At 42.1% G+C, this 15205-nt stretch overlaps 1 protein-coding gene and 1 pseudogene across 7 annotated transcripts in view; both read left to right on the top strand.

Moving 5' to 3' along the window:
- The window catches only part of SMYD3 (SET and MYND domain containing 3), a 715741-nt gene that overhangs the window by 557249 nt on the left and 143287 nt on the right, over positions 1-15205 (top strand). For 6 of the 7 annotated variants that reach the window (XM_059905341.1, XM_059905320.1, XM_059905338.1 and 3 more), the window contains one exon: positions 8795-8905. The exons of the other annotated variant lie outside the window; for it this stretch is intronic. In XM_059905341.1, the coding sequence (XP_059761324.1) occupies positions 8795-8905 (111 nt within the window). The remainder of the gene's footprint in view (positions 1-8794; positions 8906-15205) is intronic. 7 annotated transcript variants of the gene reach the window in all.
- On the top strand, positions 11373-11760 carry LOC132353818 (non-histone chromosomal protein HMG-14-like; annotated as a pseudogene).

Here is a 15205-nt window from a genome sequence, read left to right as displayed (position 1 = left end):
TATCAAAGCGGCTTCTCAACAAAGAGAGGATTCTCCCCATAAGTCCTTTATATACCAGCTTGTTCAGAAAATAAATTTCTTTCCCTACCATTAGACATGTCTTGGTGCGTGACGTTTTCTCTGCTCAGTTGCTCCCCTCTGTCTGCCCACCATTTCTACCTGTCTTAACATTACCCACCCCTCAAGGCCCTCTCAAACATCATGTCTTCTATAAAGCTTTTGCTGATTTCTCAAATTAAAGTATCTTTTCTTCTGAGCTCTCTCTTACAGCAGTTATTAATATTTCTTTGGCACTTATTCCAGCTCTTTTGGTGACTTCTCCACTCAGCTGTGAGCTTCATGAAGACAGGCAGTTGTGTCTTACTGTGTCTCCTTTAGTACCTAGCACTTTGCCTTACACCCCAGGAGGCATTCAGTAACACTTCGTTGGGTTGCCTTTCTGTTAAATCGAGCATACATAGTGTAAAGACCAGCAGTGTTCCTCACTGAGGGCGCTGTTGGCATCCCGGATGGGACGGCTGTTCGCTGTGTACGATGGTTGCATCAGTGAGGAACTCCCATGTCTAGTCCCTGCTCAGTTCATGCTTGTAGCCACCCCAACACTGAAAATACATCCTGCACACTTAAAACCGGCCCCTTGTGGTAGAGGTAGTGGAGAGGGAGAAAGGACATTTTGAGGTTAATTAAGAGGGACAATTCCTTTTTACTGTGCAAATATTGGCTTTTGTGAAATTGGATAAAGAAGGAAATGTAGAAATTTTGAATTATAGCATCAATTTTGCATTTTGGCTTTATTGCTCATTAGGGCACCCCCAGTTTTAAAATGTGCTATTTGGGATGGAAGTACCAGAATGTAGGCTGCATGAGAGAAGACTGGATAGCGCCTGTAATATAGAAACTCCTCAGTCTGTATTTGTTGAGTGAATGAATGAGGTTTGCTGGAGACAAAACCAGAGGTGGAATAGAACCTTAGACCCATTTTGAAACTACCACCAATCCTCAGGTGTGTCCCATGGGCCCCAGAAAGAAAGTAACATGAAAGCCAACGCATTGCCAGTTTGAGATGAGAACATTTCAAACCTCAGACAAGGAGAACTGGAAAATTACACAGGGTTCCACCATAACAGAAATTTCTTACCTTTGTTTCTCTCCACATAAAGTCATCCTTTGGACTTTTTGGACCATTTCCCTTCATACCAGCACCACATATAACACTTTGCTGTTTAAGGATTTTCACTGTGATGTTGAGTTCTGGGACTGTTTTGTGTCTAGCAGGGGGTGGGGGCTGTTTTTTGTTTCGTTTGTTTGTTTGTTTGGGTTTTTGTCTCCTCATCCAGCACCTCCTACCAGGAGATGTGTGTATTATAGTTTAAGTCGTGGCTCACATGCTGGGTTGCTGATGGCTGCCTCTTCTGGGTTTTGTTAAGCTACGAAACACATGTTATCACCTGACAGTCTTCAAGAACGTGGACCATGGAAGAAAGCTGGACAGTCCAGGCCACCCTCATGGGATTTCCTGGTTAGAAGAGATTGTAGCTGTTTTACAAATAATGCCATTGGCTGCCAGTTTTCTCTGGAGCCACAGCAATTGAGAGAAATGCGATCTGCACAGATTGAGCGTATCAGTATCCCCAAGTATCAGTTTTCATCTAAAATGTTTTGGGATCATAACGGTCTTTGTCTTCTCCCAGCCATCTCTATTTGCTAAGTCATTTAACAAATTCACTGCATGCTTACTGGTATCATGTACTGGGGTGGGCGTTGGGAATACAAAGATGAGTAAGACCTTGACTTGCCTTCAGGAACTCAAGGTGTAATTGAGGAAACTGACACAGAACAGAACACAGTAATAGAATATGAAAACTAAAATAGTGTAAATGGGCACAGGGCTTTCTAGAAGTTCAGAGCAGGGACACTCAAGTGGTGGTAAGGAGCAGGGGTTGTGGGAGGGGATAAGGAAGGCTTCCAGAGAAGTGACTCCTAGACTATTAAAGGATCCAGCGGGTTAAAGTTGGCTAAGACAGGGGCAGGCATTCTAGACAAAGACATAGGGGCCAGGGACAGAATGGTGACTTCAAGGAACAGGAAGCAGTTCACATCAATAGACTGACAAATTCAGATGTGAACAGTGGATGAGGGAATATGCAGGGACCAGACCAAGCAACCCATGGGGGCCTTATTGAGGATCTCAGTTCACCTGAAGGGTCTGTAACAGTGCCTGGTGTATAGGATGCACTCATTAAATATTTGTTGGAAGGGAGGGGGACAGGAAATGGGACATCACTGAAGAGTTTAAGCAAAGGAACGGCATGATGAGTTTTTCCGTGTGTAGGCAAGATTGGGAGAATGATGCATAATCCAGGCAAGAGTTGACAGTGGCAGCCTGAAGACGGGAGATTCAGGTGGTGGCTTGTGATGGGGGATCTGAAGAATATATTTATAAGCTAGAATTAGCAGAATTTGAAAATTGACTGACTCTGAGGGTGTGACAAAGAGAAGAGACATGAATAACACTCAGGTTTGACTTTAAAGAGAGGGAGGATTTTTCAAAGTCTATTTTCAATTGAGAGCCAGTATTAGAAAAATTTATAACTGTGACAATGTAATTCGAGAAATGAAGACCAAGTCTAATTTTTTTTTAAAAAATTATTAGCACCTTTAATTATTATTTATTTATTTGGCTGTGTTGGGTCTTCGTTTCTGTGCGAGGGCTTTCTCTAGTTGCGGCGAGCGGGGGCCACTCTTCATCGCGGTGCGCGGGCCTCTCACTATCACGGTCTCTCTTGTTGCGGAGCACAGGCTCCAGACGCGCAGACTCAGTAGTTGTGGCTCACGGGCCTAGTTGCTCCGCGGCATGTGGGATCTTCCTAGACCAGGGCTCGAACTCGTTTCCCCTGCATTAGCAGGCAGATTCTCAACCACTGCGCCACCAGGGAAGCCCTGACCAAGTCTAATTTTAATTTGATCTTATTATCCACTCCAAAGTACATAATGAGAAGATGGGCTTCAGGGAAAAGGGGTTCACTTTGCCTTGAAATTTTCAAGTAAGTAATAAAGTCAATATCCAGCAAATACCTTTCATGATATTACTCTAATGTTGGAATTGATTTACTGCATTTTCCATAAGAGCTGCACTAAAACGGCAAAGCAACGGTCAGTAGCATTAATATTTTAATGCAGTTTTGTTCTTTGCCATTAAAACATCCACTGATCAATGGCAAAGTTTCATATATATGTTCCCACTAAATGAGCCCTACATTTAGTGAGCAGATTCTCCATTAAAACTAGTGAGTCAATGAGTCTTTTTTTTTAAGATTCATGATCTTCTAGTGATGAGTACATAAATACTGCTTTATTTGGCTGAATTACCTAACAATGTTATTAGCACTTTATGATAATAACACCATTCCCCGCACAATACTCTGCATTTTTCTGTTATTATGAGCAATTTTAGGATATCCTCTTTTTTCCTTCCCCTTTCAGAGACTGTTTATATGCCCTTATTATCTTGATATCATTCTGAGTCTTACATCCTTTTAATCTTTTTTTTTTAAACATCTTTATTGAAGTATAATTGCTTTACAATGGTGTGTTAGTTTCTGCTTTATAACAAAGTGAATCAGTTATACATATACATATGTTCCCATATCTCTTGCATCTCCCTCCCTCCCACCCTCCCTATCCCATCCCTCTAGGTGGTCACAAAGCACCGAGCTGATCTCCCTGTGCTATGCGGCTGCTTCCCACTAGCTATCTATTTTACATTTGGTAATGTATATATGTCCATGACACTCTCTCACCCTGTCACATCTCACCCCTCCCCCTCCCCATATCCTCAAGTCCATTCTCTAGTAGGTCTGTGTCTTTATTCCCGTCTTGCCACTAGGTTCTTCATGGCCTTTTTTTTTTTTTTCCTTAGATTCCATATATATGTGTTAGCATACTGTATTTGTTTTTCTCTTTCTGACTTACTTCACTCTGTATGACAGACTCTAACTCCATCCACCTCATTACAAATACCTCCGTTTCATTTCTTTTTATGGCTGAGTAATATTCCATTGTATATATGTCCCACATCTTCTTTATCCATTCATCCGATGATGGACACTTAGGTTGCTTCCATGTCCTGGCTATTGTAAATAGAGCTGCAATGAACATTTTGGTACAAGTCAACGCGTCTTTAATAAAGGTTTTTATCTTTGGTTGATAAAATGATTTAGCTGTCGTTACTAGTTAGTAATCCGGCTTTTTTTTTTTCCCCAAAAAATATGAATAAAAATGTTTTTGCCTTTGAGAACTTCAGCTTTGATACAGTGTATTTTTGCAGACTTCAATGGTGTGAAAGAGGCACGGGAGGAACTGGACATTCCTCATTGGAGGAGGCGTATTTGAGCCAAGCCTGAAGGAGGAGAGAATTCTGAATAAGCTGAGAGTGGAGGAAAGGGCGTTGGCTGGTGAAGGCCAACACCATACACGTTGCATGGCGTGCATTGTTTCAGCGTGTAGCGTTGTACATAATGGTGACAGATGGTAGGGTGTAGGGAGAGATGCGGAGTCTAGAAAGGCAGACAGAAGATCTTCTGGGGAAGCCTTGTGTATCCTTATCCTATAGGCAGGGAGAAACCATCAGAACTCTTTGCATAGAGAAATGACATGATCTAATATGAGCTTTAGGAAGATCTCTCTTAAAGCAGTCTAGAAGATGCAGTGTAGACTGACGGCAGCAGGGAGGCCAGTTAGAAAGCCATTGCACAGTCCGGGTAATGGTTCCAGGCAGTTACAGAACACTGAGGGAGGCCGTAGGAGTCTCTTTTTGGGGTTAAATGAAATAACTAGTCTCCTGTTGCCCATTCACTGCCTGGCATGATCACTCATGAGTTTTGGCCCTTGTAATAAACTCTTAGGTTTGTCAAGCATATTTCTCTGGTGTGACAGGCCCTGGATTTGTTGGCTTCACACTGGGCCCATTGTAATCACCCGATAAGTACTACCGATTAATCTGACCCGATAGCTGGGGCTGATGACTAAGAGCCATTGGTCTGGATTGAGAATTAGGGTCCTAGAGTTAACCCAGAAGGGAACACAGAGATCAGCGCATTTTACCATCTCATCTCATACAAGGAAACTGGGCCCCTGAGAGCCTGATAATTCAAAATGAATGTGTATGCTGCCCCAAACTTACTAACGGGCTGTTTCAAAAAGTGTGCTTAGAAATCGGTTATTTGGAATTTAAGAGGAACTTGCCTGATATGGTGGCCCTTTGTACCTCAGAGGCAGCTCTGGCTTCAGATCATGAGGGAAAAGAAAGACTTAGGGAATTAAAAAGTGGCTGTGGTCTCGGCTGCAGGAGCCCAGTTGTTACTGACTGTTGCTTAGCGTGGGCTTGAGGATCTTAGGTCTGATGGTGCCGCAGCAGCTCCTTAAGAAGCCAGCCTCTCCTACTTTCCCCCCTCTCCCCTTCCCACCACTCGAGCAGAGGTATGAGAAGCAACTGTTATTGTAAAAAGAGCATCAGGCTTAAATCAATAGATGCGGGTGCAAATCCCGAATGGATCTAAGACTTGGCTGGTTTTCACTGCCTTGTGCTGCCTCACTAGGTGAGTGCCCAGCACATCGTAAATGTACAGTAACGTCAGTGTACATTTCTAAAGGGGGGGTACTCTGATTTCTGTGTGTGGAGAGCATGTTATAGCTGCCTAACAGGTGAAGGGTCTGTAGAGGGCCGGCCAGATGAGGTGGTGGCTTCTGTCGCCCTGGTACCGTCCAGGGTGGACTTGACCTTCTTCCCCACTGACCGCTTTAACGAGGCCTCCCAAAGGCGTGTTTTCTGTCCGAGGATGGCCTTCTCTGCCCTACCATGCTGTCAAACGAGTAAAATCATGCTTTGTAGGCATGAGATGCTTTCTTTTGAGTCGAAGAAAACCGCATGGAGTGTTTTGCTCTAGGGAGTTTTTGTCATCTCCCTCAGTGGATAATCCCGCCTCCTTCCTCTCCTACAATATCCCCTTCTTCCCCCACCACACAGGCCCCCATAATTACTTTCTACACGTAAAAGCAAATGAAGAAGTAATTTACACAGTTATGTCACCAGCCGATTAAGTTACAGAAAAAGGAAAACTAGAGTGGGGTGAGGGAATTAGGAGTGCTTGGGTGAGGTGGGAGTCGGGTTGTTATTGTAAATAGGGTAGTGAGGTTGGACCTCAGTGAGAAAGTCAGATTTGATGGAAACTCAAAGGAGCTGAGGGAGGTCACCGCGGTAGAGCCGGGGGAAGGGCAGAAGAAACAGCCAGTGCGCAGGCCTTGAGGCAGGCCTGTGTGTGAAACCAGGGTGAGGCCGGGCTGGCTGGGACAGCCGGGAGGGGAGAGGAGATGAATGCGGAGAGGGAACAGGCCTGGATGGTGTGAAGCCACTGCTGCTCCCAGTACCTGTCGCGGAGGACCCGTTTCTTTATTATTGTTTTCCCTAATCCATTGCCGGCTAATAGTTTTATAAGACTTAATGGAAATGAATTACTAGAAAAATGACATTTAAAAAACATATAAAACAAGAGCCCAATGTCTTATTATTAGAGCCATCTAAAATTTCTCTTACCAGATTGCTGTAAAAGTTTCTAAATGTGAACTCTGCATTTCTTTTCTCATCTCGACGTAGACCCGTAACCCACACCGCAGACCCACGCTGTGAGTTGCACTGTGGGAATCCATTATAAGGACTTAGCTGTTGCTCTAAGCAAAAGGGGGAGCATTTGGAGCAGAGGAAAGATTTGATCCACCTGACATTTTAAGTGAATCATCCTGGTTAGAGGATGGAGTGTAGGGGACCAAGGGGAGAAGCAGGGACACCTGGTGAGACTTGTATTCTACTGGCAAGACATGATGGTGGATCCGACCAGGATGGAACAGGGGGAAAGGGTGGAGCGTGGTTGGTTCTGGGTGTTGTGGTTGAGCCCACAGAGCTTCCTGGTGGACTGGGGGGTGGTGAAAGGAAGAGAAGTCAGGGGCGACTCCGAGGTTTCCGCTTGAATAACACAAAAGATGACTTAGTAACTTGGGAAGGCTCCAGCTGTGAGGGAAAGATTGGGGAAATCGGGAGTAACGTTTTGTAAATTTTGAATTAGACTTTCAGTACATAGGAGATCTAGTCAAGTGAGAAGTGTTTAAACCTCATGATGTTACCTAAAGACCTATGTCTTGAAGTGGAATCTTAGGGCTAGAGAGAAACTGGAAAAGTCCCTGAAGTGTGCCCTCTCACCCATGACCTTTTACCATTCAAGGCAGGGCATAGTTATAATATTTAAAAGGGTCCGAGGAAGTCAATTTAGGAGCCTCCATCGGTGATTGCATCCTGACATGAAATTCTCCCTATTTGGGAAAGTATTCCACCTTTTTTAAAAAAGCCACACAAGTGGGACTTCCCTGGTGACGCAGTGGTTAAGAATCCACCTGCCGATGCAGGGAACACGGGTTTGAGTCCTGGTCTGGGAAGATCCCACATGCCGCGGAGCAACTAAGCCTGTGCACCACAACTACTGAGCAGCGTTCTAGAGCCCACGAGCCACAGCTACTGAAGCCCACGTGCCCTAGAGCTTGCACACCGCAACTACTGAGCCCATGCGCTACAACCACTGAGCCTGCGCTCTAGAGCCCACCAGCCACAACTACTGAGCCCATGTGCCACAACTACTGAGCCCATGCTCTAGAGTCCACGAGCCACAACTACTGAGCCCCACGAGCCACAACTACTGAGCCCCATGAGCCACAACTACTGAGCCCCATGTGCCACAACTACTGAAGCCCGTGTGCCTGGAGACTGTGCTCCACAACAAGAGAAGCCACGGCAGTGAGAAGCCCACACACCGCAACGAAGAGTAGCCCCCTCTCACTGCAACTAGAGAAAGCCCGCACACAGCAATGAAGACCCAGTGCAGACAAAAATAAATAAATGAAAGCCTCAGAAATAAGGGAACTGTCTCCTAAGTTCCAGGATTCCAAATCTGGTTGACCCTAAATTCCATGAAGCAGCTATAGAATTGATTAGGATTTAAGAGCAATCTGGCTACATAATCTGCCACCCATTTGATTGCCAGGATTAATTTGGCTTCTCTGATTGCCAATGGTTACAAAATTAATTACCAAAACTTAGTAATATCAAACATACAACAGCTCTTGATATTTTACTGTTTAATGAATAAAAGATAAGGTGCAAAAGTATATAGAGTTGGGCTTCCCTGGTGGCGCAGTGGTTGAGAATCTGCCTGCCAATGCAGGGGACGGGTTCGAGCCCTGGTCTGGGAAGATCCCACATGCCACGGAGCAACTGGGCCCGTGAGCCACAATTACTGAGCCTGTGCGTCTGGAGCCTGTGCTCCGCAACAAGAGAGGCCGCGATGGTGAGAGGCCCGCGCACCGCGATGAAGAGTGGTCCCCACTTGCTGCAACTGGAGAAAGCCCTCGCACGGAGACGAAGACTCAACACAGTCATAAATAAATAAATAAAGGAACGTGAATTTCTTAAAAAAAAAAAAAAAGTATATAGAGTTAATGAGCCCAATTCTTTAAAATAAATGTATGATACACATGTGCTCACCACATAACAAAGACTGGAAGGTAATGCATTAAAAATTTTACATGTGATTATTTGGGTGGAGAGACCACAAGTTGTATGTTCTCTCTTACTTACACTTTTTGGTGTGCAGTAAAAACGTGTTTTACTTTAATGATTCACAATAATAGCCATTGGTTAAAGAAAATGATCACAGCAGCCATGTGACCCCTCCCTCTCTGGCCTCCGCAGCTCACCATCTGCTACCTGGATATGCTGATGACCAGCGAGGAGCGCCAGAAGCAGCTGAGGGACCAGTACTGCTTTGACTGTGACTGTTTCCGATGTCAAACCCAGGACAAGGTATGTTGTATGGAACCAGCTTGGAACACCTCCTGGGCAATATCTGTCTGCATGGTTTTTCAGAGAACTCTGCTTTTATTTCATTAATCCAGAAGTAAATGACCCTCAGTGCATAGTAGGAAACAAAGGTAAATAAAATAATACATTGTGCTGCATATGTTTTATTTCCTGGAACTCTTAATCACCCACCAGGCAGTAAGAGGTTTAATCTCAGGTAAGGATCCATGGAGTTTAGAGTCTAGAGGGAATGTAGGTGTAAAACATGTAATTAAAAGGACACTGAAGGCCAGAGTTCTATTAGAGCCTGCGGCAAGAGGGTTAATTATGTTATGATTGGTAACAGCTATTGCTCAGTAGTAAACCTCTCAAGTTTTATCTAGCTTTTTATTTCCTTCAAATTTCTTCTGTAAGCCTTTCTGCTGCACTACTTTATCAGATGGGGACCACTTATGTAGCAACTTTTACTCTCTGAGAAATGAAGAAGAGCCAAAATAAATGTCGTAAAGATAATGAATAAACTTTTCTCATATGAATTTTATACTTTCCTCACATTGAACCTATTTACTCTTAGTTTGCACACAATCAGGTTATCTAATGAAATCTTACTTTTGTAGAGTGTTTTACATTTGTTGGAATTCTTTTGTAATCATTATCTCGTTTGAACTTAATACTCATAAATTAAGAAACAGAACTCAGAAAGGTTCAGAGATATGCCTCTGGGAGAGGATGAAGGAAAAGTGGCAGCACCAAGTCTCAAACACAGATCTTTTGATAAAGCTAGTGCTCCTTCCCCTGTACCACAGCTACCTGTGACTTCTGGCACTGACATCGATGGAGAGAGGTAGTTGCTTTCACTGCATGCGAAAGGACCATGAGCTCATTCTAAAGATGCAGGAGTCAGTGATCATGATTAGTTTTTCATTAAAAAGAGCTTTTAGAAATAAGTGAATTGAACGGGAAAAGTTGGACCCATTGCTAATAGTTCCCCAAGATTCAGTCCACTTCAGTGTTCCCGTTTTGCCGTTCACAAACATTCCAGGAATCATAGGGGATCCCCTGGGATTCCTCCTCAGATTACAACCTGGAATGGCAGGGAGCAGGCTAACTTCCCATCAGCATCTTTGGTTGGGAATGGGAAGGTTTTTGGATTTAGTGCCTCTTACATGCCATCTATATGGCAGACCCTCAGTTTTTTTTTCTTTGAGTAAGTGATTGTTTTATTAAAGCTGGGGTCATGTTCACTTTTGACTTATTGTTACAGTTGAAATCTGGGCTAAAATAGTATATTAGGAAAGAGTTTGGCTACAAATAACAGATAACCTGACTAAAACTGGCTTTAGTAGGTGTGATGTGTTTTTCTCAAGAATTCTAGAGAAGCAGTCCAACATGGGAGCAGCTACTCATAGGTCTCAACACAGACCCAGAATCCTCCTGTGTTCCTCCTTAGCTAGCCCTAGCGTATGCTTTTGTCTTCATGGTGCCAGGATGACTGCTGCCCACCAGCCCCAGTCAGTGCATCCAAGCTCTAGACAAAAAAAAAAAAAAAGGGGGGGGGGGTAATAAAATGCAAAGAACAAAGGGAAATCCTCCTAGGGATTTCCACCTATATCTTATGGGTCAGAGCTATGTCACATACTACTGTAGGTGTAAAAGAGGAAAGGAAACAGAAGTTTAGCTTTTCACTAGAAGCTTCTTCACTAGAAGAAGACAAGGGAGAAGAAAGCTGTGGATAGCTTTTCGGTAGCTGATCTACAGTGTCTATCATATCCGTTAAGACCATTTTCTTTACTCCTTTGAGTTCAACGTTTATTTGAGATAGGATTGTCCAGAGAAAGAGAACCAGCAGGGTGTGTGTGTGTGTGTGTGTGTGTGTGGAGAGAGAGAGAGAGAGAGATTGATTGATTGATTGTAAGGATTTAGCTCATGTGATTGTGGGGACTGAGAAGTCCCCAAATCTGCAGTTGGCAGGCAGGAGACCCAGGATTGCTGATGGTGTTAAGTTCCAGTCTGAAAGCTGGCAGGCTGGAGACCCAAGAAAGGCAGTGTCTTGGACTGAGTCAAAAAGCAGGAAGAAACTGATGTCCCACCTAGTCAGGGAGGAGGAGTTCTCTCTTGCTAGTGGTAGGGTCAGCCCTTCTGTTCTTTTCAGGGCTTCAACTGATTGGGTGTGGCCCACCCACATTGGAGAGCGCAATCTGCTTTATTCTGTCAATTTATCCAGATGTTGATCTCATTCAAAAACACTCTCACAGATACAACCAGAATAATGTCTGACCAAATGTCTGGGCACCCTGCAGCCCAGTCAAATTGACACATACCGCTAGCCATCACAAATATTGTGTTAGAGGCAGGCCAAGCTATATAATCAAAAAAGTACTTGAGGGTGGGAGGAGTGGCAGCATCCCGCTTTGGGAAGGTGTGTGCAGTAGCCCACAGGCACCTGGTGCACACCTGCCCCACCATCATGATGCCCAAGAGGAAGGTCAACTCCACGGAGGGGGTGGTGAATGGGGAGCCCAAGAGGAGATCAGCAAGGTTGTCAGCTAAGCCTGCTCCTGAAAAAGTGGGAATGAAGCCAGAAAAGACAGCAGGAAAGGATATATCTTCAGACAAAAAAGTGCACACAGAAGAGAAAAAGGGGAGCAAAGAGGAAACAGGTCGAAGTGGCTAAGCAAGAAACTAAAGAAGGTTTACCTGGAGAAAATGGAGAAACTAAAAATGAAGCGAGTCTAGCCTCTGATGAAGCAGGAGAAAAAAAGCCAAGTCTGATTAATATAATCTACTATGTCTTATCAGTGGCTCCTGTCTCCCTTCTTGCATGATCCAGAGGAATATTTTTATCAACTATTTTGTAAATGCAAGTTTTTTTAGAAGCTCTAGAAACATTTTTAAGGAGGGAGTCCCACATCCTCACATTTTTTAAGTGTAAAGGGTTTTTTTTTAAAGAGGTGAAATCATTTGCTGGTTGTTTATTTTTTAGTACAACCAGAAGATAATGGGATATTGAATAAGGAGGCTTTGATTGTCTTGGGGGTCAGCTTAACGTTCCATAGATGGGGATTAGTTTTTATATCTTATAATACAAAGCATACTAGATGGCAATTTGGAGTCACATTGTACATTTACTATGTCTTGAACATTTTAAGTTACTTCCATTCCCATGTTGTTTTTGGTAGAATTGTTTCCTAAAGAAAACTACCCATTGACCTTGGCTGTCCCTTTCAGAACTGTGTGCGTTCCATAACATCTTTGGTCTTGGTAGTGCAGTTTTCCTAATAACTTTGGTAATGTATTGCAAAAGATTGAAAATTTGAGTATGTAATGTACACGATATTAAATTGTGAATTAGTGGTATTTATGATGTAACAGCTTAATAGTATTTGAAGATATTGGTACTTGATATCCTATTAAGGAAAATTTGCCTTCAAATTTTAAACTGGAAAGTCTCTGGAATAACTGTTTAGAAAAGAATCACAACTACGTGATTTTTCAGATTTTAAGAATTATATACAAATTGAAATGTCTGTGTACTGATCCTCAAAACAACCAATAAAATCTCAATTATGAAAAAAAAAGTGCTCAGTTACTCTGCTGGATTCCACTCCACTCTGTATCTAACAGACTGAGTGATCTTGGGCAAGTCATTAAGCCTCTCTGGTTTGCTCCATCATCTGTAATACAAGGGAATTAGACAAGATGGTCTTAAGGCCCCTTCCGGCTCTATTATCCCATATTTCTGTGAAATGTTTCCTAGTGGAAATGAGTAGGATATGTATTTAGATGAAAATATAAACTTGATTTCGGTTAGTTCATCAGTTATATTTTTGAGTTTCTATTTATCTGAGAATTTTGTTCTATTTAGTGATATAAACATCCCTTCTGAAATCTCTATACTGTTGATTTGATTTGAAAAAATACTACTGAGGTAAATTCAACTTAGCCCATCCCCAAAAGAGCATAAATTAAAAATTAGTTCAAAAATTAAATTTACTTCAGTTCCTAGATTTAAAGTTTTCAAGCTTATTTTTCCGCTTTTCTTGGGACCTAGAAAATTCATCTTAACAGGTTTCTGCATCAAGCAATATTTATTATGTGCCACATCTGTATGTTAGTGGACTTGCATGGTATCATGTTTCAGGAAGGCAAGAGGCCTTTTAATAACAGGTGTAATTTGCATTTGTGGAGTTAGTTGTCATTTGTAATCAGCAACAACTTAATTTCTGGAAGAAATAAAACTTACCTTCTAGAGGAGGTTTTGGGATGATTTGGCTTGTGCAGGTCAAAATCCAAGGCAGTAGAAGCAGAACAGACCAAAGAGAATTGATTGTTTCCATAAGTTTGTAGATAGTACATAGTGTGCTTCCTTGAATGTCACATGCTTTATCGCAAAAAAAAAAAAGCTGTATTTACTTTCTTTCCTAAGCCTGTTACCTATGATCCTTCTTTTAAAACACCATGTCAGTCAATTTACTCACAGCCCTCTTGCCTCATTCCTAGTTTATTGAAATAGCCTCTAATTGGTCACCTGGCACTCAGTTTCTTTCCTTTCATCTCTTTTGCACACTGTTTTTGCGTAAGTTTTCTGAAATAGCACTATTTCCATGCCGTTCTTTGCTCAGAATTTTTAAAATATTCAGCATTATCCCTAGTCTTCAGGATAAACTTCAGACTCTTAGCTTGGCGTTCAGTGTCCTGCAAAGTCATGACCCCAAGATCCAGCCTATATTTGTTTCTTTTTTTCTCTTTTCCTTTTTCCTCTCTTTCATAACTTGTTTTACCTAAATTGTTTTATCTAATTATACCATTTCCCCACCCAAAAGATTCTGAAGTGGCTTATAGGCACCCATGCACACATATGCACATATATGTATCAATATATACCTGTATATGCAATACAACAACAATAAATTTTATATTGACTTGTGAAATAAGAGTGACAAAAAATAAGATAAAAGCAGGTCAGAACCCAGAATGCATGCCGTATGATCCTATACGGTGACAAGAAATAAATCACAAATTTGCTTTAAATTTCTCAGCAGCCAAAGCTAAAGACTAATTTCAAAATGCACAGTAGCTGGAAGACTGGACACATATGTGCTTCTCAGCTGAAGCAGTTTCTCCTGGAACTGAGGCCTGAGGCACTCACCAAGGGTCCCACTGAGACTGAATGAGCAATATCCTTATCAGAATCCGCAATGACTTGAAGAGCTGATTTTTATAATATTCTTCAGTGTGGTTGATTGACATAGTTTCACATTATAACTTAATAAAAGAAGTAAGGAAGGTGAAAATTTATGTAATCTATGTTCTCATCTCTCTGATGGTTTACTTCATTTCAAGAATAAAACTGAGACCATGTAGAAGAAAGCAAGAACTGCATGTCCTTCATGTAATCCTTCCTTATTTCTTGTAGTCTTTTAATTTTTTTAAAAAAATTTTATTAAAGCTACACATGTATACAGTTTGAGAAGTCAAAGTACTAGACCCAAGTTGAAAACTTTAGTACGTTCTTTCCTGCTCCTGCCTGAGTCCTGCCCCTGCAGAGGGTGCCCCCTTTCAGCTTCTGGCATTTATTCCGTGTTTCTAAAACTAAAGTTCCCTTAAGTCACATCCTAGGGATTTTTTTTTTTGCTATTGGGTTGGTTTAATGACTATTTTTTATTTCCAGGATTTCAAATTTGCTTTTTATTTTTTTCCCATATCTTCCAGTTTAGGTTTTATTTCTACCTGTTTCTGTTTCATAATTTCTTACTCACTTCCAATGCGTACTCCTCTGTTATTTATCTATTTGAGCACCCTAATCATACTTCAAGTCTTGGTCAGTCAGTGCTATAGTTTATTTTACTGGAGTGCAATTGTGTTCTGACTGTTGATTTTTGATTTTTGTCGGTTATCTTCCTTAGCCTTGCATTTCACTGTGTGTTCTGGAATTTTGTATGGCAGGCCCATTTTTAGTGGAAAGTTTTTTTATTTTGTTCCTTTTTCTCCTCTCTGCACATCTGCTCTGTCTGCTAGCTTTGCATGTGCCTCCCTCAGGCTCCTCAGGCCCCAGTTCAGAATCCAGACTTAATGACATTTGGAAGTGTGGCACCGCAGCAATGCTGAGGCTATTGCAGACCTGGTTACTTCGGCAATGGGCATCTGACTCCATACCTGGAGAGACTCTATCTGTGCCTTCTAGCCTTTCCAGGTCCAATAGTTTCTATAAATGTTTATCCCAAGGAAACATCTCATCAACCTGTATTTTCAGCCTCTTTTTTTTTTTTTTTAATTAATTTATTTATTTTGGCTGTGTTGGAT

Source organism: Balaenoptera ricei, chromosome 1, assembly GCF_028023285.1.
Source record: "Balaenoptera ricei isolate mBalRic1 chromosome 1, mBalRic1.hap2, whole genome shotgun sequence".
In the NCBI taxonomy this organism is placed as follows: domain Eukaryota; kingdom Metazoa; phylum Chordata; class Mammalia; order Artiodactyla; family Balaenopteridae; genus Balaenoptera; species Balaenoptera ricei.
This window is presented reverse-complemented; position numbering and strand designations above follow the sequence as displayed.